A 23,498-nucleotide genomic window follows, 5' to 3' on the forward strand; every position below is an offset into this window, starting at 1 on the left:
AACACCCTTTCCACAGTGTTCTATGCTAATGTGACTGACATTGGTGTAGTGTTTGATTGTCTCAAGAATGATGAAATGTTTGATATTACTCTTTACACTGAAATGATAGAAATGTTATAATTCTACCTTTTATCTCAGTACCGCAATAATGAATATTGTGAGTATTTCATGGTGCGTAAAACGAGGTGTATATATTATAAAAGATGCGTTTTATTTCAGCGTTACTGAAATCCAAAGGCTTTGGCTTGCAAGCGTCTGCTTAAGTGGCCTGGCGTTTCATTGTTGTTTGCTCATGGACGTCACGTGTGTGTGTGTGTGTGTGTGTGTGTGTGTGTGTGTGTGTATAGAAGGGATCAGGCAAAAGTATGGTGAGCTGGTGGGTGATCTTCTGCTGGTGGAGCTGGAGAAGGATGGCCAGGGTCTGGGTCTTAGCCTGGCCGGGAACAGGGACCGCTCCTGCATCAACATCTTTGTGGTGGGCATCGCCCCCGGAGGACCAGCTGGCCGCGATGGACGCATCCGAATCGGGGACGAGTTATTGGAGGTGATGCACACCCTCCTGACACACACACACGGGCTCTTACATGTGACCTGTCCAGGTTTTCTTGGTGTTTACTCTGTACAAGACTGTGAACATTCTCAGGGCACTCCTATAGCTGCACCTGCTGCCATCAGTGTGTGTGAGTGATCCTCCCAAGAGTTCTCTGTGTGTATGAGTGATTTACTCAAGAGTTATCGGAGTGCAGGTGAATGATTCTGTCTTGCTCTGTCTTGCTCTCTCTCTCTCTGGGTAATACTGTCTCTTTCATGTTGAGCTTGTTGAGAAGGAAAATGAAAGGTTTCCATCAGTGTCTGTTTTAGTCAGTTTTGTTGTTCTCTTTGTAGCACATTCACTATCTCTTTTTTTGTTTTAAGCGAACACTTAAAAGGACAGACGCCCTCTCTTTTAAACTGAGTAACGGTATTGGAGGCAGTTCTGTCTAACAGGGTCATCCAGATCGGTCCGAGCCCTGGGGAATAACTCAAATTTAAAACCTTGAGTCCATAAGCTGCTACTTCGGCTCTGGAGCTTCTGATTCGAACATGCATGCTAGCTGTTCAAATGTCTGAAACCTTTTATTTGAAGTACTGCAGTTTTGACAAAAGCCTGCTCTTTGCTTTCCTGCTCTCTCTCTCTCTCTCTCTCTCTCTCTCTCTCTCTCTCTCTCTCTCTCCATACCCATCTGTTTCTGCACTCCTTACTCCTGTTGGGCAGTAGTCTCTTCCAGCCCATCCTCCAACCACGCACACCTCCTCTCAGCCACACCAGCTCCATTTATTACACAAGTGGAACTGGCAGCATGAAATATTCATTTGAACGCTGCAACTTGTTCTCACTGTAGTCATTTCTGTGTACAACACTCACACAGGCAGCCTTGTTTTACTGTCCTTCTAGGGATCTTAAATTGACCTAATGATGATAAGCTAATTAATGCTATACCTAACCCTAACCTGAACCCCAGTACCCAAAAGTAAATCATTTAATATTTCATAGGAAGTACAAATTTTGTAAAAAAAAAAAAATAATAATAATAAAAAAAAATGGGGACCTCAAAGTCAGAAATGTCAGTTGTCCCTATCCTAATGTGGACATTTCATCCCCGCTGGTATATATAAACAAATACATATACACTCAACATCCTTCATCTGCTCTTCATCTGTCATAAATCCTCACGTTCTCTCCCTGCAATGGCCTGAAATGGTTCGGTTTAATGTGATATGTATGGATGATCATTTTTTTTTAATTTATTTACATCATCTTTATGATCAACAGTAAATTGCATATTGATTTAGCAATTTGTTTGATGTAGCAAAAAGAGTCCTGTGTTGCTGAAGCAGACATCTGTGTGCTCTGAAATGTGGCTAATGTCTTGTTCCATTACACTTACGCATGACTCTACTTTAGTGATGGCTGTCAGATGGTCCCGTCACAGATGAATAGAGATGTAATTATTGAGCAGGCCTCTCTAAGTCAAAATGGTTTGTATCAAAAGGCAATACAGTGCTTCACTGCTTTACCATGTCCATGTACCCTAAAAAATTGTTATTCTGAGTTCTTTTGTTTTTTTGGGGGGTTGTTTTTGCTGGGCCAGCTAGCAGACCAACGTAGAGGGGGAACTTTCCCAATGTTGAAATGCGAATGTGCTTGAAGTCTGCCACATTTCACTCTAGATGATGCTAGCAAGCAGCGTCAAGGGAAATTTACTAACTGTGTAGCAGCTCTGTTTGTTTACACACTAGACCACCTCCATGTCACTTTGTAGCAGTTGCAAAGATGAGATTAGCTGACGTTGTGGTGTTTCATGTGGATGTGTCTCCTTGTTTCAAAAATATTGTTTGTTTAAGAAGAGGTACATTTATTGCACCCTAAAAAAGAGATTTCTTTAAGTATGAAAAAAGAAATCTTTGGGACTGCCAGGGTCTGTGAGCTCGAAGCTCTGTATGTTTTTATTGAGTACAGTTATAAACGGAGGGTTCAGGACTGATCCTAGGTCAGAACTTTGATACATGTTACGTAGTTAACCTAGAGGATCCTCCTCTCAGTGGTAATAATGGGTGCCTTTCCCTGTCTGGCCCTCAGATCAACAACCAGGTGCTTTATGGGAGGAGTCACCAAAATGCCTCCGCCATAATAAAGAGCGCGGCAGCCAAAGTGAAGCTGGTGCTGCTCAGGTGAGACAGCATTACACACACACTCTCTCTCACTACCACACACACTCTTTTTGTGAAGTAATTACAATGAGTGTAATACTGTCGATAAGTAATCATAGTCCCACACCTAAGCTTAGTAGTCTATGAAATCTGATACATTCTCATACTGCGTAAACACACTGTTCCTCTCCTCCTCTGTTCAGTGTCTAAGCACCATATTTCAGTTTGCCATATTTGCTCTGAGGGTTGTTTGCCATTCCCCTAACTTATTTTTTTCAATCTATAATATACCCCTTTCTGATTTGATTTTCAAATTTAGCAAATAAGAGATACATCTGGGATTATTTTGAAGCCTTTTTAAAGACATGTTTAATTATCGACCTACTGTTGAGTTCGTTAATTGGATAAATACATCAGTTCCTGCCAGTTCAGCACCATCGACTCACTACAAATGAAATCAGATAGCCTGTCATGAAATGTGTGGTGAGATTAATTCAATTTTCATAGCAAAGAATACTGTTTACACTAAAACATTTTAGATAACGGGGAGGTGACGGGATGCAATGGCTTTTTTTTGGGGGGGGGGGGCTCTAGCTGATTGTTAAAAATGAATAATCGCATTAGTGCATACTAGTGCATACAATATGACTTGCTCTCTATGAAAGATAAATAGTTTTATTCTTTGAGCAAGGAACTAGTATTGTGATCATTCTTCCTAAAAGGAGCACTGCTTACAGAATACCAGCATGTGGTAATTGGGAAGTGTACATAACAAATGATAGCCTATAAAGGCTACTGAAGCCATGCATAAATCTCCTTAAAATGAAACGTAGTGCCTGGGTTGCCAGTAAAACCCATTATGGTCTGTTTGCAAGTTGTGAATAATAAATATTTTAAGTGTTTAACCCCCTGAAAACCATGTTTACTTTTATATTCACCACTTAAGTTGATTAATGCTGAATGTATGACTTTTATTTGAGTACTTCTCACATTCAAGTTTATCTACATATCTAGTAGGGAAGGGGTCTTCCACCACTTTAGCACAGTTGTGTGAGTGTCTGACACGCCTACAGCCTTACGTGACGTTTACGGTTTGTCTCGGTCCTACCCCAGTGTTGACATGCGCAAGGAGAGCTGCTAGTCTTGGCTTGACCAGGCTAGCAATGCCAATGCTCTGAACATGTGTGGCTGAACAGTTTTCAGCACTGAACATTCAAACCATAAACTGAGGGATGGCTGAAGCGCAATGTCTGTCCAATTAAATTATGCAAATGTAAAATTATGCAAAGCAAATTCCACAATACGCCAAAGAAAATCTAGATGGAATTTAACATATTCACAGCCAGTGCTTTACTTTAAAACTATTCTACAATGGATATATATTTTATATAGTTTTGTTTTGCTGCTTTTTTATTTTTTAATAATAAAACTCTTTTAATATGGTGAAATGAAGAAAAATGCATTCTTCCTTTTTGTTTTCTGATCCAGGAGAGTCTGATGTTTAACGCTAACCTTAACCAACTGCCTTATCAGGCTCCAAAACCTGCTCTTTCACCATCTGTTAAACTGGCTATTGGCATTTTTAGGAGAGGGCACAGGTATTCCAACCTCAGGCTCCTGAGGTGAGGCTGTGAAGAATGGAGTCAGCACAGCCAGGGTGTGAATTGAACATAGAATTTGACTCGTGAATATTAGAGAATGTCAGCAATATCAGAGCCTTGTAGAAGTGATGCTGTCAATGGCGTCTGATAATATTTTTCTATTGTGTGATGGTTGAAAAACTGTTGATATAGAAGCTGTCATCTCACATCCTACCCTTGTTAAAAGGACCGAGGCTAGACATATATCACAGTGCCACTGGGAAAGGCAGAGTGTGTTTAAATTTTAAAAATGTTATTTAGAAGTGTTGTAAAGAATGTCAGAACCCAAGCCTTGCTCCATCTTGTAGGTATTTCCTGCAGTGTGATGCGTTGTTGATTGATTGTCCAGCAGTTTCTCAGCCATGGTCTGACCATGGTGCTGGTGTATTTTGTCAGAAATGACAAATTCCCCAATACTTGTTGGCTGACATGCCTGGATGGTATCAGCGAATTATTTAGATGCTACAGGAGATGCAGTGTCGTTCCAAACTACCAAACCATGTTGTGTTTATTAAAAAAAACAAAATAAAATTACTGACTTCCTCGGATCCTGACGGTTGTCAGAGTTATAGTGAAAATCCCATCCTGCAGCAAATGATCAGGTGAATGCAGGTTCTGCGAGTGGGATGTTGTGGAAACAGCGCTAACAAGCCTGAGTGATGTTTTATGTCGTCAAAGGTCGTGTGTCGGAGCCTGATGAGCTCCTGAATGTTTTGCTATGGAAACAATGGCGGGAGGCAGACGACATAAAGGACATACAGTGCAGTTCCCCACTGAGCGTGTAAGAGACGAGGCAAAGATGCTGAAATGTTGGTTTAACCCAGATTTACCTGCTGCATCTTTACCTGTGTTTATATTATACTGTATATTGGCCTCGGAGCAGTAAGACCTCTGTATACTGGACTGTAAATGAGACTATGAACAGTGTGACTGTATGTCTTTTCATTTGTGGATTTGTTTACATCTATATTTCTTAGAAACACTTTGTATACATAGCAGCCCCAATTCAAAGAACATGCATCCAAATACTAAACATGACCATTTTTATTTACAATTATGTTAATTTTACCTATTATTTATAGGCTAGGCAAGGCAAGAGTGTTTATATAGCACCATTCATACACAAGGAGTATTCAAATATAATAATAGAAACAGCTTATTACAGCATGATGTCACCTCGGGAAGGTCTTTAGCGACAGCTAAAGTAAAAATGTTTCAAAATTGAAATATTAAAAACAAGGTGTTTAAGGAAATAGAATAGAGATTAAGAGAAATTAAACAGATCTTAAAATAAAAATTTAAGAGAAATGTAAATGTTTTAAAAGATTAAAATAAATACTGAATTAAGAATGAAAGAAAATAACATAAAAATAAAATGACTGTGGTGCTTAAAAGTTAAAAGTGCTGTGCCACAGGAACTGAAATAATATCTAGCCTGGCCAAATGGAGATGTTTTTAACTTTGATTTTAAAACGTATAGTGTTGGAGCTCTTCTAATATCCTCTGACAGCTGGTTCCTCTCCATGCTTAGTGTTTCTTAGGCAGGACTGACTGATTAGTTTCTAATGACCCAATAGTTCATTCCGGCTCACAGCTCTAGTATATCAGATAGATAAACTGGTCCACCATATAATCCCCTGAAATGACACTGTAATTGTCATTAAATTATAGTTACTTCGGCCTGTTACTTGAGTATAGTGTACTTTTATGCTATTTGTTTATATTTAATAGATGGAAAGCATTTATTGTTTTATCAGTTCTATCCATTCTACTCTCCTGACCTCACCTTGACAGAACATGCTGTAAAAGTGCTTGGCAAAGAGTCAGCAGGTAAACACTGCATAAACAGGAGGAGGCGCTGGCAACCAGAGAGGGATTACAGAAGAGACAGACAGCTAGAAGTAGATTTGTTTTTTATTATTATTATTTTTAGTTACTTTTTAATGCAGCTACTAATCATCTTATGCATATTTTAAGTATATTTGTTTTCTTAAGATGAAATTTAATTGCTTTAGCAGGCCAATAAAACCGTCTTGCCTAGAGGGACCAATAAAGAGGGAGACCAGAGAGAGAGAGAAAGAGAAGGAGAGTGGGATGGCAAAGTGGTAGGCATCTGCAGTGTTTCCTGATTAAACCTGTGTGAGGATTAATTGTCGGTTTGCCCAGTATGGCAGGTGCCCTCAAGAAGCACCTACAGCAGGTTCTGGAAGCAGGCAGCAGATGAAGCCTATGGTCAGGGTTATAGCTTTGCTGAGGTCTCCTTGAGTCTCCTCCTGCATTCTGAGAGATTCATACTTAGCCTACAACGTTTAGTGGCTTTCCTGTAATGGGTTAATATCAGGGTGTGAGGCAGGAAAGCTCTCAGGCTGTTTGTTCTGTCATCTTGGCGATTTTGAAGAACTGCAACGAGAAGGCGCTTCTGCTCAGGCTGGCGGGAGGCTCGGCGCTGCCACACACCGTGTATAGCCAGAACTCAGCAGCCAGTGCTTGGCTGAGCTCGCACCAAGCAGGACAACTGGCAGAGCGCCTCTCTACCTGTCAATACCAGCAACCTGCCGGCCAACCTGGACATCTGCTGCATCGCGTATGTGGAACGAGTCCACCGGGGCTCTCATCCAAGCACACTGAGCTGTCCAACTATACCGTGGTAGTGGGGGGCTTGTTTAAAACAGATGCAGCCACTGGTTTCTGCTGGTTTCTGCTTTGATGTGTGTAAGCCTGCAATTAAATAGTTGCTTTAGAGTCCACAAGCTCTGTGGTGATAAATGTTTTAATGATGTTTTGATTCCTTTCAATTATAAAAATCCAGTTTATATTTTAGTTCCATGTTAATTCATTTATTTCATTTTTGATTAACAAAAACACACATCTCAACATCAACTGTTTTTTATGTATGTTTCTGTGTTGTGTTTATACATACATACGTGTGTGTGTGTGTGAATTAAATATTCTCTTTCATTCAGCTTATGTGCTGAGCTTCTGGAGCTGCTGCACTGCACTCTGGGTGCCTTGCTGTTGCCTGGAAGGCTGATGCACAATGTCTCGGTGGAAACCTGGTTTTGTGGCGGCACCTCTTTGTCTGCTTGTTAGCCTATCCACATGACACCAGGCTGGCATATTAACAGCTGTCACTGTGTTCAACCAGGCTTCAGAAAGCCTGTCCTGAACATATGGAGCAGAGAGGGATTGAGACAGAAATGTGTACAGCAAGGCTGGGAATAGGGACAGTAGAAGTGAATTCAGCAAGGCTGGGTTTAACGAACAGTAACTGATGGTGCACTGTGGTGTCTGGATTAAAGCTGAGGTATTGGCATTAGCATGCCTGTTCGCTGGGAGCAGGACTGATGGCTCTTTCCCTGTGTCAGCCCTGTACTGATGAGAATTGTTGCCCTAATTACAGTTAAAATCATAGGTTGTCATCTGTGCAGAGTTGGTCTCGGTTTTAATGCAGTAAAAAAGTGTTGCAATAGTCTGAGCAAATATAAACAAGCATTATTCAGTATTGTGCCATGAGAGGAAAGGTCTGGCTCCCACACCATGACTGAGTAGAAAAGAACCTAGTGAACGCATAGCTGAGTTAAAGGTGAACTGGAGTGAACGCCTAGATGTTTCATGCTGACTCCTGGGTCCTTCGCTGCTTCCTGTACCTCAGTGTTCTTCGTGATGTTTTTCCCCCTCCTTGCATCATGAACGTTCATGCCATTCACAAAGTCTGGACACGTTCAGCTCAGCACAGATCTAGTACCACTGTCCTCTGCCACAAAGCATGGTCGCTGGTATGTCTAAGAGAAAGAGATGTGCAACCTTCCTCCTCACGTACGACGCACATGAGCACAGCGTCTGAATGCAGCCCTTACTCAGATGGATCTCCCGGTTCCCTCAGAGTGGTTTGTGATCCTGATGTTTCTTGTCTTTTGGCAGGAATGAAGATGCTATCAGTCAAATGGCAGTGGCCCCTTTACCCCCCCAGCCGTCGTTCTTCTCGCCCAGTGAGGTGCAGTATGCGTTGCTGTAGTGCCGCTCTCCCACCAAGTCGTCTGGTTTTGTACCGTTAGCAGGACACGTGCTTTTGCTAAGGCCTGAAATTTTGTTTTGTTTGTTTGTTTCTTGTTTTTTTTAAATAGCAAATTCTGTTTTCTTTTTTTTTTTTAATTAAAAAGTAAATAAGTAAATCAACTGTCCCTAGGTTATCCAGAACAATGTTTTGAGTGTTTGGAGTTTTTGTTACATTTATTATAAAAGTGCACCTTTGGAAGCAGATGTCCCTGTAGGAAAAGTAACATTTCTTTCAAGTACTTTCAGCCACTGAATTTATAAAGAGTCGGGCAGAACTAGCCGAACTAGTCAAATGCTTGGTAAACATACATGTACATTTTAGCAGTGCTGCATTTAATTTAGTATTATCATTACACAGCCTTTGTTGTTGGACTACTTAAACCGGCAAGCTGCTTTTCACGAGAGAAGCACAACAGCAGATTGTGAATGTTCTGTTCCTCAGAGTCTTCCAGCACCTCCAGTACTCACAGAGGAGTGCCAGCTGCAAGAGAGAGCTGGGCTGGGACAGTGTCCTCCAGAGATGCCCCTACCCCAGGTTAGCCTTCCTGTGGGCCATACAGGGGGAGCTGAGCCGCTGCACGCAGGCATGCTGTAGGGCTTTCGGCCATTGTTACCAGTGTACTAAGTTTAGGCTAAAGGTAGTACAAGATTATTACATGTGTTTCATTTTACATGTACTTAATGCAACTTTTAACAAAAACATATATTAGTAAGTGTTAATACTGAGGAATCAGAATTAGTAGTTCAGTCATCTAACAGAGCTGGTGTTGGGGGTGTTTTAAATAAAGCTGGTCCAATTCTGTTAGATTTTTTCTTTCCTACTCTGATTCCCTCGGACAAAACAATGAGTTCCCTGCCCCAGTTCCAGAGCATTTGTGTTCGTAAATAGCTCCAGCTCTAGTTTCGGGCAGCCTCGTTCCCCTGCCCCTCGCCACTTCTCCGTTGTCGTCCCTGTCTGCCCAGGCAGAGGCTTCCTAGCGGCACCACGTCCTGCATGGAGCTGGGCCACACAGCGCTGACCCAGTTGCGTCTGTGCGAGCTCTCGTTTAGGCTCGCCGCTTTACACCCTGGTGTGACTTTCCCTCGCTTCCAGGAGCAGACAAGTGAGGTGACTGCAGTGAGCTCTGGGGTCCAGGAGAGCACGGAGAAGGATCTGCAAGAGGGAGAGAGCGCCTCCAAGGTGGGAGATGGGAGTGAGCCTTCACGCTGGGCCTCCTCCGTCACAGATGGCCCATGCATCCTCGCTGCTGAGCTTTATTCTTTATGCTAGGTCCTCTTGAGTAGCAGAAAAACTTTAGGGTTTCACCCAGGGCTCAGGTGGACTGGGCACTATGTGACGTATTAGTGGTTTGGTGTAGGACAACTGACATCTCATTCTGTATAATTACATGTAATTACTGTGTATAATTGTACATTACATTTGAATTACGTTTGCAATTGTATTCAGAAGCTGAAGTCAGAGGGAGGAGGAGGAGGACGAGAGACTGAGAGGGAGGAACTGTCCATGCCAGAAGTGGAGAAGGTGTGTGTGTATGTGAATGTGTGTGTATGTAGGTGTGTGTGTGTGTGTGTGTGTGTGTGTGTGTGTGTGTGTGTGTGTGTGTGTGTGTGTGTGTGTTGGGGGGTGGCTTTGAAAGTAAGTAATGAGAAGTTGTCTTTCATGTTCAAAGTGAGGTGAATGCTTAAATAGATATATATTGGGATTAAGATAGTAAATTCAAATGGGATATTGGGATTGGACAATTTTAGCATAACCAAAAGGTTTATGCAAAACCGTGTGTGCGTATGTACGTGCCCTGGTCTGTAGACTGCAGGTCTGAGGATCTCCTGCAAGCCTCCTGGGGACTCAGTAGATGCAGTAGTGCCCTTGCTTACAGTGTCTCCTGCCTGCACCAGCCCTGACCCTGGATACACTAACAGAGGTACATGTCGGCAGTCAGCTTCCCTCAGGACCTCACAGAACTAACACACAGCATATAAATAGTTTATTTTTTCCCTCTCAAAACAGTTTTTTGCCAACCTGTAATATTTATAGTACATTTGCATTAGTTTCTTGTATAGAGTTACACATGGTGTGTACATTGGCTTGCTTCTTTTTCAATTAACTACTGTATCGAGCATATCAGCCTTGGAAGCTTTTTTAAAGTGAGCCTTCAGCACTACGACTTTATCTTAGGATCTGCTTTAGTGTGCTTTTGACTTTAAACGTTCGCTGTCTTTCTAAAAAGGAGATACTGTCAAGATACCGCTGGTTCTCTTCGGTAAAATACAGTAGGAGTTGCTATTTCATCACTTGGTTTCTCTTTCTCACAAGCTTTCCATCTTCCATCCTTTGTCTTGCGGTCTTTTCTTTTGCAGACCCTGCTACGTGCCCCATAGTGCCGGGGCAGGAGACGCTCATCGAGATCTCGAAGGGGCGCTCGGGATTGGGCCTCAGCATAGTTGGGGGCAAAGACACACAGCTGGTACTAAGCACAACCACCTGCCTTTAAGCATGATCAGAACTGCTGCTTTCCTGGTTAGAAGCTGAACTGTGTGTTAGACTGTGTATGTTCATGCTCCTTAAGATGGAACTTTCTGCTGTGCTTGGCTCCCAGTTAGACTGAACTGTTGATTGTACAGCCAGTCTAGAGCCCACCTCCCACTAGAGGCGGCCCACTTGACCTGAATGGTCCAGCTCCTCAGTGTAATATCACCCCAGTAACCTGTTCCCTCCCCACTGTCACATAGCTGCAGTGAGGTCCAGCCCTGTGGGGCAGTTGGCTCCCTGGAGGACAGAACTGTTCTGACCTACACTGTTAGCAGGAAAAAACCCTCAGGCATTCAGGGCACTTCATCTGGGAAAGACGTTCTGTCTGTGTCTGTGGATCTTTTGCACAAGGCCCTTTTGGTTTTGCCAAGTGCAAATTTTGAGAGATGTCTTAATTGGTTTTTGTCGCTGTCTTAATTGGTCTCCCCATTTCATAGTGACTTTGACAGTATCCATAAAGATCTGTCTTCTCTCTCTCTCTCTCTCTCTCTCTCTCTCTCTCTCTCTCTCTCTCTCTCTCCCCCCCGCTATCTTATCTTTTTCCCTCCCCTCTACCTCTTTTTCTCCCCCATATCTCTCCCTCACTTTTTCTCTGCTCTTTCCCCCCCACCTCTCTCTCTCTCTCTCTTTTTCTCTGCAGGATGCTATTGTGATCCATGAGGTGTATGAGGAGGGAGCAGCTGCACGGGATGGACGGCTGTGGGCAGGTGATCAAATCCTGGAGGTGAGCGAGCAGGAAAGACTAAAGGAGAGAGATACAGAGAGAGAGATGGTGGGAGACAGAAAGACACAGAGGGCTCTCAAGCAGTGGCTGAACATCTCTTACTCGAAGGGTACAGGAAGTGAGCCCTAATGTTCTTCGCTCAAACCATTAGCATTATCTGAATGTGCCAGCCTGAGGCAATGCCTCCACCTGCTGGACCAAAGTAGCACTGCGGGTGTTTGTCAGAGAGACCAATAAGCAGGTGCATCTGACCTACAAAGCAAATATGTAGTTCTTCTTTCCAAAAATGGTATGTAACTGTTTTTGTCATATCGTTTATTTGTCATACCATTTATTATCATTGTCAAACTGTTTATTCACTACAATAAGAGCACTATTGTTGCTGTCGCCACAATGTTGAATTTACACTTAATGCAATTGAATTTAGTCTTCATAATACAAAGAACACAACTTGATTAAAGTCTTGTGTGTCAGGCTGTAGCAGTAATGGCGGTCCAGGTGAAGACATGCTACTGGAGATCTGCCTGCTCTAGGACATGAACAGCACTGGACATTTTACAGCTCTTCTCCACCAAACCAGCCTTTAGATGGCAACTTTGTAAAGGTGCCACCCTCTGTCACCCCTTGCAGGTGAATGGTGTGGACCTGCGCAGTGTTACTCACGAGGACGCCATCGCAGCCCTGAGACAGACTCCTGCCAAAGTACGTCTGACGGTGTTGCGCGACGAAGCACAGTACCGCGATGAGGAGAACCTGGACGTGTTCACTGTGGAACTACAGAGGAAGAGCGGCCGCGGCCTGGGCCTCAGCATTGTGGGCAAGAGGTACATTCCCAGCTATTCCCTCTACCACCCCATAGGGGTGGCCCTAAGCACTGCAGGATGTTAGAGCTCCTGGGGCAGAAAACACAAATGATCGGTATTGGTGAATGCAGCTTGGGAGGGAGCTAGGCATGTTTCCTAGAGCCCTGCATATAATCCACCTGGAGGTTGAGGGTCTAGCACAGTTTGGTGATTTCCATGCTCCAACGCACCTCATGAACCCGCTGGCGCACTCTCTCTCTCTCTCTCTCTCTCTCTCTCTCTCTCTCTCTCTCTCTCTCCCCCCTCTCTGCAGGAATGGAACGGGCGTCTTCATCTCAGAAGTGGTTAAGGGAGGTGCGGCTGATGTGGATGGAAGGCTGATGCAGGGCGACCAGATCCTGTCTGTGAACGGAGACGACATGAGACAGGCGTCCCAGGAGACTGTTGCTGCCGTGCTCAAGGTAAGCTCAGCCTACCGCCCTAAGCCCTGCTTATAACACGCAACAACAACAGTAACACTGTGGCCCAAACAGGATTACAGGAGATTTACTCAAAGCTGCATGTGCTCAAAGCAGCCACTAGGTGTCGCCATTGATGTGTTTGTTGAGGGTTGTTTGTTTTGTTTTGTTTTGTGTTTTTTTTTTTTGTTTGTTTGTTTTTTTTTTTTTTAAACCCCCATTCCTATCCAGCTGTAGTTCAGAGGGGGAAAGAGAGAGAAGGAGCTGTAATTGCCCTGCTTGGAGGAAAGCTGTGTTATGTGAGGGGAATGTTCTGTCTGGACTCAGGCCCTCTGTTTGAGTTGAGCCCGTGTCATTTGGGTGCGTCTGCTGTGGAACAGGACTGGAGGTGTGCTCTTGGCTAAAGTGTCACCCTGTTTTATAGTGTCTATAAATATCCAGGCAAAATATTATACACGCTGGAGGTGTGTGTGTGTGTGTGTGTGAGAGAGAGAGAGCATGTGAGAGACAAAGAACGCGAACAGGAAGTAGGTTATCTCTTCCATAGAAAGTAGAAAAAGGCAAAAGCTTGTGTCTTCAGGCCTGATTTCAGTTCATGACGTTCTAGGTGATGAGCTGAAGTAGGACAAACATTAAACTGTTCTGTGCTGTAGCCATAGAGGGCTCCAACCTGAGAATCGTGCCACAATATGTATGTGCATGCTTGAAGGCGCACACATGCAAAAGTGTTTTGGTGCGTGTGCCCGTGTGTGTGTGTGCACACCAGTCACCCTCCACACACTTTCCCCTGCTGCAGTGTGCCAGAGGAATGGTGCACTTGGAGTTGGGCCGGCTGAAAGCTGCCTCCTGGATCTCCTCTAGACGCACCTCCCAGGGAAGCCAGGTGTGTAATTCAGCCTGAGCTTCTCCTCCATGGCTTCTCCTGCTTCAGTGCTTCCTCTGTCCTGGACCCCCTGACTCTCTTCACTCTAACAGACTTACACTAACTCCCAACACCAGCCAAACATCAGGACTGACCATGTCTGGGCTTCATGAAACGCTGATCACCCACGCCACTGATGCACGTGATTGTGCATGAGTAGCATGGGGTGGTTAACTACTCTGACCCAGTCACTCGGCGAGAGAAGCTAGCGCACACGTGCGCATGTTTGTGCAGGCTGAATGTTCCAAGTGTACCTATTTGCATGTTCTAGTTTGATCTTGGTTGAACTCGCCATTCCTGTCTTCCCTTGCCCAGAGTCATGGAAGTCACATGACCAATAATAACACTGCAGCACCCACCGCCCCTCCGCCCAGCACAGCCAGGAGACCTGCACAGCTAGAGACCAACAGCAAGAACTCTGGTATCTAAGCCACCTTACGTTCCTAAACTACCTACATCCTGAAGCTGCATAGTCTTATACTCTGGCAAGCCCACCTATAATATATCCTTTACCTAATCTATCTACACTTTCTAACCTGCTTAATTTAACAGTCAGTGGTAGTTTAAGGTACTTGACTTGTAATCAGAAGGTTGCTGGTTCAAGCTCCACCACTGCCAAGTTGCCACTCTTGGACCCCTGAGCAAGACCCTTAACCCTCTGTTGCTCAAGTTATACTCAGTCATGATTGTAAGTTGCTTTGAGTAAAAGTGTCAGATAAATGTAAATGTAACAGTCTAGACTACCTGTTCCACCTAAACTAGTTAAATTACCCACGTTGCTTCAACTACTGAATCTACTTAACCTGTCACTGCTTTAGCATAGGTGCTCCATGCTAATGCTAATCGGCTAACTGTACTGACAATCTCCTTGGTTTCCCCCAAATGCTGGACATCCACTAGTGTGAGGAGGGGATAGTTGAAGTGGGTTTTAAATGTGTGTGCGCCCGTTCCCGCTAATTATTGCAATATCCCAGCTGGCAAAATGTCTTACCTTCTTCAAACCTAACTAATCTGACTAGCCCCTTTTTAATGTTATTGTGAATTCTAACTACAAATAAATCATAAGTCATGATAGCTGGATTCACACATTGAGCTCACACAGCTGTAGGACATTTTCTGTGAATAGCACAGCATTGATCTGTGTCTAAGAAACTGCAGCTATGAAAATGCCTTGCATTCTTGTTCTTCCCCTCATGCCACACAGATGGCATAGCTGGACACAACTTCCTGACTTCCTTTGTAATTTAACAGAATGTGGTTTGTGTAGCTTGTAACTCGTACAGATGGGTGTTGTGCAGCTTGGGTCTTACTGTGTGTGTGTGTGTGTGTGTGTGTGTGTGTGTGTGTGTGTGTGTGTGTGTGTGTTTGTGCGCGCACACACGCGCATGCGTCCTCCCAGGACCCGAAGCAGGTGTGCGTACGGTGGAGATCACCCGGGTAAGAGTCTGACCTCTACCTCCACATCAGCACCTCAGTCACAGTCACGCGTGAGCTCTCCCTCTGAGCAGGGCTGGATTAATTCGCTCTCTCCCACAGGGCCCCACTGACGCGCTGGGTATCAGTATAGCAGGGGGGCGGGGCAGCCCCCTGGGGGACATCCCCATCTTCATTGCTATGATCCAGGCAAACGGAGTGGCTGCCAGGACCCACCGCCTCAAGGTCGCTCACTCTTTTTTTTTTTTTTTTTTCTCTCTCTCTCTCTCTCCCTCTCTCTGTCTGTCTCGCACACGTTTGTCTGCATTTTGTCTGTTTAGTTCTTTTCTTCCAGTGTATTGAAGTAGAAGCCACCTAATTGATTCAGTTTTGTGTAGCAGTTAGCACACAGGCCTCTGCTCTCAAAGGCATTGGTCCTGAATCGATGAATCGAATGTCTGGTTTTGTGACTGTTAATAGTGTTTTTGTTGCGTGTTCTTCCTCTGTCTCTCTCTCGATCTGAAGGTAGGGGATCGTATTGTAAGCATCAACTCCCACTCACTGGAAGGTTTAACCCATGGGGAGGTGGTCAGTATGTTGAAGAACGCCTATGGCAGCATTGTTCTGCAGGTACACCCACATGAATGCTTGGGGCTTTAGAATGTCCTAAAGATTCCAAACAGCCCTGCGAAATGAGAATACCATATTGATGATCTGATGCCTACTAATCTCTCAAGATTCTGCAGTATGGCAAAAAAAAACAAAAAAACAATAATTGTTACAAATTCCAGTAAAAACAGTAATCAGGACAACATAATCCTTCATAGTAGTTTCACGTAAAAATCTATGAACGTTCAAATCTGAATGTATTGTAGTTCCTTTTAGAACAGTTAGGCCTTGCAGGGCTGCAGGTAGTAAGTGTGTCTTACTCACTCCAGAAAACCAGCTGAACACTCATCGTTTCTGATTAACTGTGAAACACAAATCCTTTCTCACTGGGATATTTGAGTACACTTCATTTAACTTTGGTTCAAATGCCTCTTATGCTTCAACTTTGCCCCAGATTGGTGTGGTCATACTTCAGCTTCACCAACATTAATGAAATGTACAATATACAGTCTTTACTGTCATAAGGATTAGCATTATGAGGGTAATAATTCACAAAAAAGATTTCTGATTTCTGGAAGATATTGAATACCCAGAGAAACACAAAAAGCAGTGCTTTGCAGCTGCTGCTTGCTAGGCAGACATCAGACCACAACCTCCTGGAGGCCAGGGAGCTTGGAGGATGCACCAGGATGGACCAGTTAGGGGTGGTGGCCTACTCCAGCAGGACTGGAGCAGGACTGTAGGCTGGCATGGACCAAGTCCCATTTTTGAATTCCATTCCAGAAGCTCTTGGCATGGAAGGGATTAGTTTCAGTTAATATTTCGTATTGCATTTAACACACAGCTTTTTTTTTTTTTTGCACTGAGCCTTGCTGTTTCAACCACCTATAAATTGCTGTATGCATTTTATCAGCGACCCATCCAGACTGAAGGGGTGTGTGTTTGTGTGTTGGCAGATTGGCTATTCATGTATATTTGTATTAAAAGTTAATTGTGTGTGTGAGAGAAAAAGTTTGATATTTGTGTGAGAAACTTTGAGAGGCTTGGAGGAATCATATTGTATGGTGTCTTGTATAGGTGAATGTGGTAATGTATAGGATTATTTGCTGTGTGCACTGGTGTTTGTATGCAGAACTGATCAGTGTTTTATGGGTTTGTGGTTCCTGTGTGTGTTTTAGTGTGCTGTGTGAATGCCTAAGAATGTATGTGTGCATTATACAGTATGGGGTGTGTGTCTGTGTGTGTCTGTCTGTCTCTGTGTGTGTGTGTGTGTGTGTGTGTGTGTGTGTGTGTGTGTGTGTGTGTGTGTGTGTGTGTGTGTGTGTGTGTGTGTGTGTGAGTGGTTGGTGCTGTGTCACTGTGCTGTTATCAGCTCTCAGCAGCTGTGCAGCAGTTGAGCGCGGGTTGCCAGATAATCCCAGGCCTTTATGCAAATGCGGCGTTATCTGCCGCGCTCCAGGAGGAATGCAGTGGGCTTTCAAGCAGGGGAGCCCTGCCTGCACAGCCCTGATTACAACAGCTAGGAGACCAATTACTGTTTACTTCTCTCTCCCTCTGTCTCTTTGTCTCTCGCCCTCTGTGTCTCTCTCCCTTTTTCTCTCTCACCGTCTCCGTACCTCCTCCCTCTCTATCCCTTCCTCTCACTCTTCTTTCTGCCTTCACTCTTTTTCCTTCTCTTTCTTTCCATCTCCCAGCCTCATTCTTCCTCAACCATTCTTTGCCTTGTCCATTCCTGCTCATCCATGAGACGGTACTCTCCTCTCTCTCCTACTTAAGCAGGTACATGTGGATTTTGAGCATGTTTGCCTCTTTTATAACCTTGTGTGTCAGATGGCACATGGCCACAATTTACTGTGGTTTTTATTTTATTTTTTCTTACTTTTCATTTCAGCTCCTGGATACATAAAGCAGATTCTCACCAGTACAGTCTATTAACATGATGTAATTCTTCTGTGCTGCGCTTGCTCTCTCGCTTTCTTTCGCTCGCTCTCTCTCTCTCTCTCTCTCCCTCTGAAGGTGCATCAGGGAGATAAGTGAATGTGATGGCAAGGGAATGTTTCACCACTTTGCTCACAAACTGGCCGAGTCATTCATTAATTAGCTTTTGTTTGTTGTTGTTGTGTATTTTAGTTTTAATTGCCTCATTGTTAATTAAATATGCAAATTATGGTGTGTGGAGCAGCTTTGCACTCGTTGCAGGCTTCGCTTTTAATTGATGTGCGGGTGAAATAAAGAAATTAAATGCAGAGAAAGACAAAAAAAGCATTTAGATGGCGGAGAAGAGGCGATAGAGGCCTGATGGATGATTGTGGTGTCAGCGGATCGGTGTCTTTGAAGCAGGGCCTGTCTGTGGAGCTGCCATCTACATGGCTCTCTGCTGGCACTGAGGACTGGAAGGGATTAGAGGGCTACATTTCAATGCAGAACATACACATCACATGAACAGATTCACATTATCGCGGGCAGACAGTCATCTCTGTGACACATGTACACAGAAGAACATCCAAACTGATGTGAGTTTTGATGCAGAAGCCACTCTTTAGGGTATTTTATTAGGATGCTATGTGTGTGTGTGGGTGAGTGTGTGTGTATTTGGACATAAAATAGTGTAATATATGTACGTCTGTTTTCTATGACATGCATTATATATCTGAGTGTTTCTTTGTCTGTGTTGTCTGGTTGACAGGTGATAGCAGACACTAACATCAATGCCATAGCCAGTCAGGTAGAGAGCATGTCTTCAAGCTCCACCCTCAGCACCAATCCAGAGACGCAGACAACGGAGACGGAGTGAGTGATGGGACTTTCCACCAATCATGCTCCTCTGTTCATTGCACAAACCTGCCAACCTGACACTGCACCCTGAACACCATCATTGACGTTTACTCTGCTGTTTTTCCTGATTGCCTTTTGCCAGCAGTCAGATATTGATGGGTTTTTTTCTTCTAGGGCTGCACCTAACAATTCTTTTGTTATCAATTAATCAAATTATGCCCCTGCCACCCGTCCGTTAGTCTAACAATTAATTGAACGTTTATTCCAAATATGATTTATTTATTAATTGATTAATGTAACAATTTACCCAAAATGAATATCAAATACTTATCTCATTAATATTTCTGGGTTATCATCTAATAAACCGCTTAACAAGAAACTTAAGTGTGTGACAAGGGCAAGCAAGACGCAAGCGCGAGTCAAGGTTTTCAATCAAAACGGCGTTGAAAGTCATACACATATATACAGCAGTACGTAACACATGCACGTAGACATAAATGGCAACAGAGCCGTGTTAACATCCTCACCTGTGTCTAGTTTCCCTAGTCATCAGTGTGTATGTTTGTTCTGCTTTGTTTCTTCTTTTGGTCGCTGGCTGTTTCTCAACATTGTAAGTGTTTCGCTGTGTCTGAGTATTAGTAAGTGCAGCTGCAGCTTTGTTCTCTGGGGGAATCCATACTGTGACTGGACGCAGTCGTCCTGCTTCATAGCGACGTGCCGATGCACGTTATGCAAATAGACATGTTTATGTAATCGATTGCGTCAGTTACGTCGACGATTCACCTTGCACTATTTTCTTCTAATTAAAGTTTGTCTATAATTTAAAAAGTGTAGCCTTTATTCTTCAGTTCTTTGTCTTCATAATACACAGTACATATTTACCCCACACACATCCTCAAAAAAAGAATGTTGTGGGGGGGAGGGGGGTATTTATTTTTGTCTGTGTGCAGTTTAGGTAAGGTTTGAGTTACGTGTGTGTGTGTGTGTGTGTGCTTGTGACAGGACTCCCAAGCCAAAGAGCATCACTCTGGAGAAGGGCTCTGAAGGCCTGGGCTTCAGTATAGTTGGAGGTTTTGGAAGCCCCCACGGGGACCTCCCCATCTATGTCAAAACAGTCTTTAGCAAGGTACACGCACACCTCTTCTTTGTGTACATGGGGATATAGTAGCTAATTAACTTACTATATTATGTTGATATAATAGTATTTTGGTTAGAATGCTAGAATGAAACTGCACAAGACACATGCTCCAAGTCTCCTGCAGTGGTTGCTGTAATCGGTGTCCGTTCTGGCCTAGTTTAGCTGTGACCAACAGGAACCAGCAGGGGGCACACCTGAGGCAGTATTCGCAACCTCCGTCAGCTGATACTGTATATGTGGGAATGTGTGGTTTGTAGATACCTGTTTAATGTGGGCATTTTGATGCTTTTTAAAATCTAGCCAGGGAGGCAACATAAGAATATTTTTGAAGAATATTCTGGCACCCTTACAGTAAGACTAGACAACATTGAAATTATATTTTTAAATTCTGTAATTGATTTGCATTTTATATGTTGAAACCCTTATGTTTGGATATGGTTATGCTGGTACCTACAGTTTATGTTTGAGTTTAGTATTGTGAATTCCTTGAACTAGCACAACACCCAGGGAATGCTCTTATGGAATATTGGAGCTTGGTCAGGCTAGTGAATTCTCAATCAGAAAATTGTCTAGACTCTAGTTTCCATCTAGAGTCTTCACTGTTTTCCTAATGCTCTGTTCCTCTGCTTTCCGTCTCATGTGTTCCTAACGCTCTTGTTTCGTGTCTGCAGGGTGCAGCAGCCGTGGACGGGCGTCTGAAACGTGGAGATCAGATCCTGTCTGTGAACGGGGAGAGTCTGGAGAGCGTGACACATGAGCAGGCCGTAGCCATCCTGAAGAAGCAGAGAGGGCTGGTTACGCTGGCCGTGCTCTCCTAACGTGCTCCATACACGTACATTCTCGGGGACTGCTTAGCAAGCAGGCACAAGAAACCGCACATGGTGATCACCCCCCACTGGTCGACAGGACAGAGCCCTGAACCCCGCTGCAGCGTCCACCCGCTAGCTGGTTTGGAACCCCCATCTTCATCCCCCACTGCAGTCAAATATCAAATCAGCTACTGCAGATGTGTTCATGGAGACTCGCAGGTGGGCCCAGTGAAGGGAAGGAGACAGAGCAGATAGAGAGACTGAGAGTCAGACGGCTGAGACACTGGTGAGACACTGCCGAGACGCTGCTTTCCTTAGCTGCTTTTTGAAACCTGACCCCTTTAATGTGTGTGTGTGTGTGTGAGAGAGATACAGTGTGCGCACTGGGTCCATCATAAAGCAGGAAGGGATATGATTTATGACCTTGGCTGTTTGTGTCCAAGGGTCCGTTTAATAGTGTTTGTGTGATGTGGTATATGAGTTGGAACAGAGGAGCTCCTGGTCCTGCAGCTGCTGAAGGAGACTGACATCTTACAGACCTCTGCTAGTGTGAGAGGGAGGAGCTGATTTAGAAGCTCCTAATGCAGCTCTAGCGTAAAGGAGTCCACACAAATATACACACACACACACACACACACACACACACACACACACACACACACGCACGCACAAATATTAATACCTTTATTTTGGGCCTTTGATCCCTAAACGTACACAAGCACACACGTTTGCACATATTCACTAGTGAACTAACAATAGACTTTGTCACATTGCTTACCTAGCCATAGTCAGTAATTACTGGTTCATTTTCACATTCACTTTATGGCTTAGAAAACAAGGATCGATTGCAATAATGGATATAATGTTGAAATATTCACTGTAAATCATAAATGTTCTCATTGGCCAGATTTAGATTGTGCTGCGAATTGCATTAGTTTTTTGTAAAGCTGCTGTATTTATGTCCTATTAATTTTTTTTGTATGGTTCACCACTCTTAAACACTGTAATCTAGTGTAGTAATGCAGAGGAATCTAAAGTGCAGCAGTCCTCTTTCATAACTGAGTAATCATGTCTGTCATTGCTGTCAAATTCAAAAACTTGTATGCATTTATGTGGACAAAAATGTTTAAAAAACATTTTTTAAACTAAAACGGTCTTTAATTTCTAATTTGCACAAATTGTCAGTGTAAATATGTAATTTATTTCCTTAATTTGATTTAATTTGGTAGGACTTTAATTAAATTCCCTCTATATGTTTTCACGAAGATGCTTCCTTTATCCTAGTTTTACACTGTGTTCCACAATGTGAGGAAATCCTGTGTCAGCTGGACTCCCTGTCTTTGAAAGGACGTTTGCCCAATTCTTGTGGGACACTCTTATAACCTCAAGGTCAAAGAAATGCAAGAGGACACTTTCAGCAATATGTGCGTACTAAAGTAACCAGCTGATGCGGTAGAGCCGTGACTACCAAATCTAGCCCTTGAGGACAACCAAAAAGCACCTCACGTTTAAGTACCCCAACCTCACCTCTCCAGTCCCTCTGGGCTCAAGTCTTGTAGGGCTGTACGTTTGAGCTGCTGAGTTGGACCAGATATATTAGAGCAGAAAATTTTACATTATAATGGGTTTTCCAAAAGCACCGTATAACGAAGCTCACTGTAATCGTAAGGGCAAGTGCCCCTCGGCCTGCTGTCTCTAGGTGATCTGAACCTGTCTTATGATGCTCTGGCTCTCTGGGACTGGACCCATCATTTCAGCTTCCCTGTGCAGACTGTGTGACTCCTCCATGTTGAGATCCCTGCTGTCTGATGTTCTGATCTTTTCTTTTTTGCTGCTGTTGCTCTTTCTCTAATTCTCATGCTTGCTATCCCTTCCTTCTGTGTTTCTCTTCCACCCTTATTCACTCTCTGCTCCAGCTGTTTCTCTTCCACCCTTATTCACTCTCTGCTCCAGCTGTTTCTCTTCCACCCTTATTCACTCTCTGCTCCAGCTGTTTCTCTTCCACCCTTATTCACTCTCTGCTCCAGCTGTTTCTCTTCCACCCTTATTCACTCTCTGCTCCAGCTGTTTCACTTCCAGGAGAAACAGAATGTGATGGTTATTTTTTAAAATTGTGGCAAGTTGGGTTGCACATGCACAAAAATACTGAGGGGGTTCTTACAAAGATGCAGGCCAACCTAATATGTGCTCAAACCACAAGTCTACTCTGGCATTGGTCAATCTCTGTGAAAATGATCAGTTCCAAAATACACCATGCCAAAATCCGTATATTAGATAAATAAAATTGATATCTATGTTTATACCCAAACTCCTCTTTCCTTTCATGCTTTTGGGCAATAGTTGGAATCTTCCCATCTAAAGCAAAATGTAAGGAAATCAAATATTTTCACACAATCTGAACTTTGCAACAAAGACTACGTTCATTTTTATCCAATTGTCTAAAACCGATGTAGCATTATGCTGCTTAAATGGATTTGAGAGATATTGAGTGCAAATAAATGACACATTTTATATGATGATATATTTTATATGATGATGCACAGTGCAAGCCATTGAAAATCACTATATATTCAGCAAATCAATATTTAGCAATTTTAATAACAGCATATTTGCTGGGTGATTTCTATTTGAACTCATATAGTGTTAACATTTTTATCAGATTTTTGTTGGCAAGCTGATTGCTGTGTACAAATTATATATTTTTGTTGATTACACAGATGATTGTCAATGTGCCATTCTTGAATATCACTCATTTCATAAGTTTTAATTAATTTAAATTTAGTTCAGTTTTAAATTGGTAATTAGGAAGTGATATCTAACATATGAGTTTACATGAAGTTCACTTCAACTTTATTAATAGTACTGAAATTATCTGTACATAATATGAATAGACACATGAACATGGATCAAACAACGAGTCAGTAGTTTGT

The 23,498-nt window shown here is 43.3% G+C and overlaps 1 protein-coding gene across 25 annotated transcripts in view; it reads left to right on the plus strand.

The window, feature by feature from the left end:
* The window catches only part of patj (PATJ crumbs cell polarity complex component), a 90,219-nt gene extending 67,343 nt beyond the window's left edge, over window positions 1-22,876 (plus strand). For 10 of the 25 annotated variants that reach the window (XM_081708551.1, XM_081708553.1, XM_035523400.2 and 7 more), the window contains 19 exons: window positions 348-544; window positions 2,621-2,712; window positions 8,253-8,325; window positions 8,830-8,922; window positions 9,481-9,567; window positions 9,835-9,909; window positions 10,195-10,309; window positions 10,746-10,852; window positions 11,558-11,641; window positions 12,272-12,465; window positions 12,758-12,905; window positions 13,699-13,785; window positions 14,140-14,245; window positions 15,224-15,261; window positions 15,361-15,483; window positions 15,763-15,867; window positions 18,533-18,636; window positions 19,624-19,747; window positions 20,431-22,876. In XM_081708551.1, coding sequence (XP_081564677.1) covers window positions 348-544; window positions 2,621-2,712; window positions 8,253-8,325; window positions 8,830-8,922; window positions 9,481-9,567; window positions 9,835-9,909; window positions 10,195-10,309; window positions 10,746-10,852; window positions 11,558-11,641; window positions 12,272-12,465; window positions 12,758-12,905; window positions 13,699-13,785; window positions 14,140-14,245; window positions 15,224-15,261; window positions 15,361-15,483; window positions 15,763-15,867; window positions 18,533-18,636; window positions 19,624-19,747; window positions 20,431-20,577 — 2,099 coding nt within the window. In that variant the 3' untranslated portion in view covers window positions 20,578-22,876. The other 15 variants (XR_014120149.1, XR_014120146.1, XR_014120147.1 and 12 more) reach the window with 15 other exon arrangements.
* The last annotated feature ends 622 nt before the right edge of the window (window positions 22,877-23,498 follow it).

Source organism: Electrophorus electricus, chromosome 26, assembly GCF_041902795.1.
Source record: "Electrophorus electricus isolate QZ-2024a chromosome 26, ASM4190279v1, whole genome shotgun sequence".
Lineage (NCBI taxonomy): Eukaryota > Metazoa > Chordata > Actinopteri > Gymnotiformes > Gymnotidae > Electrophorus > Electrophorus electricus.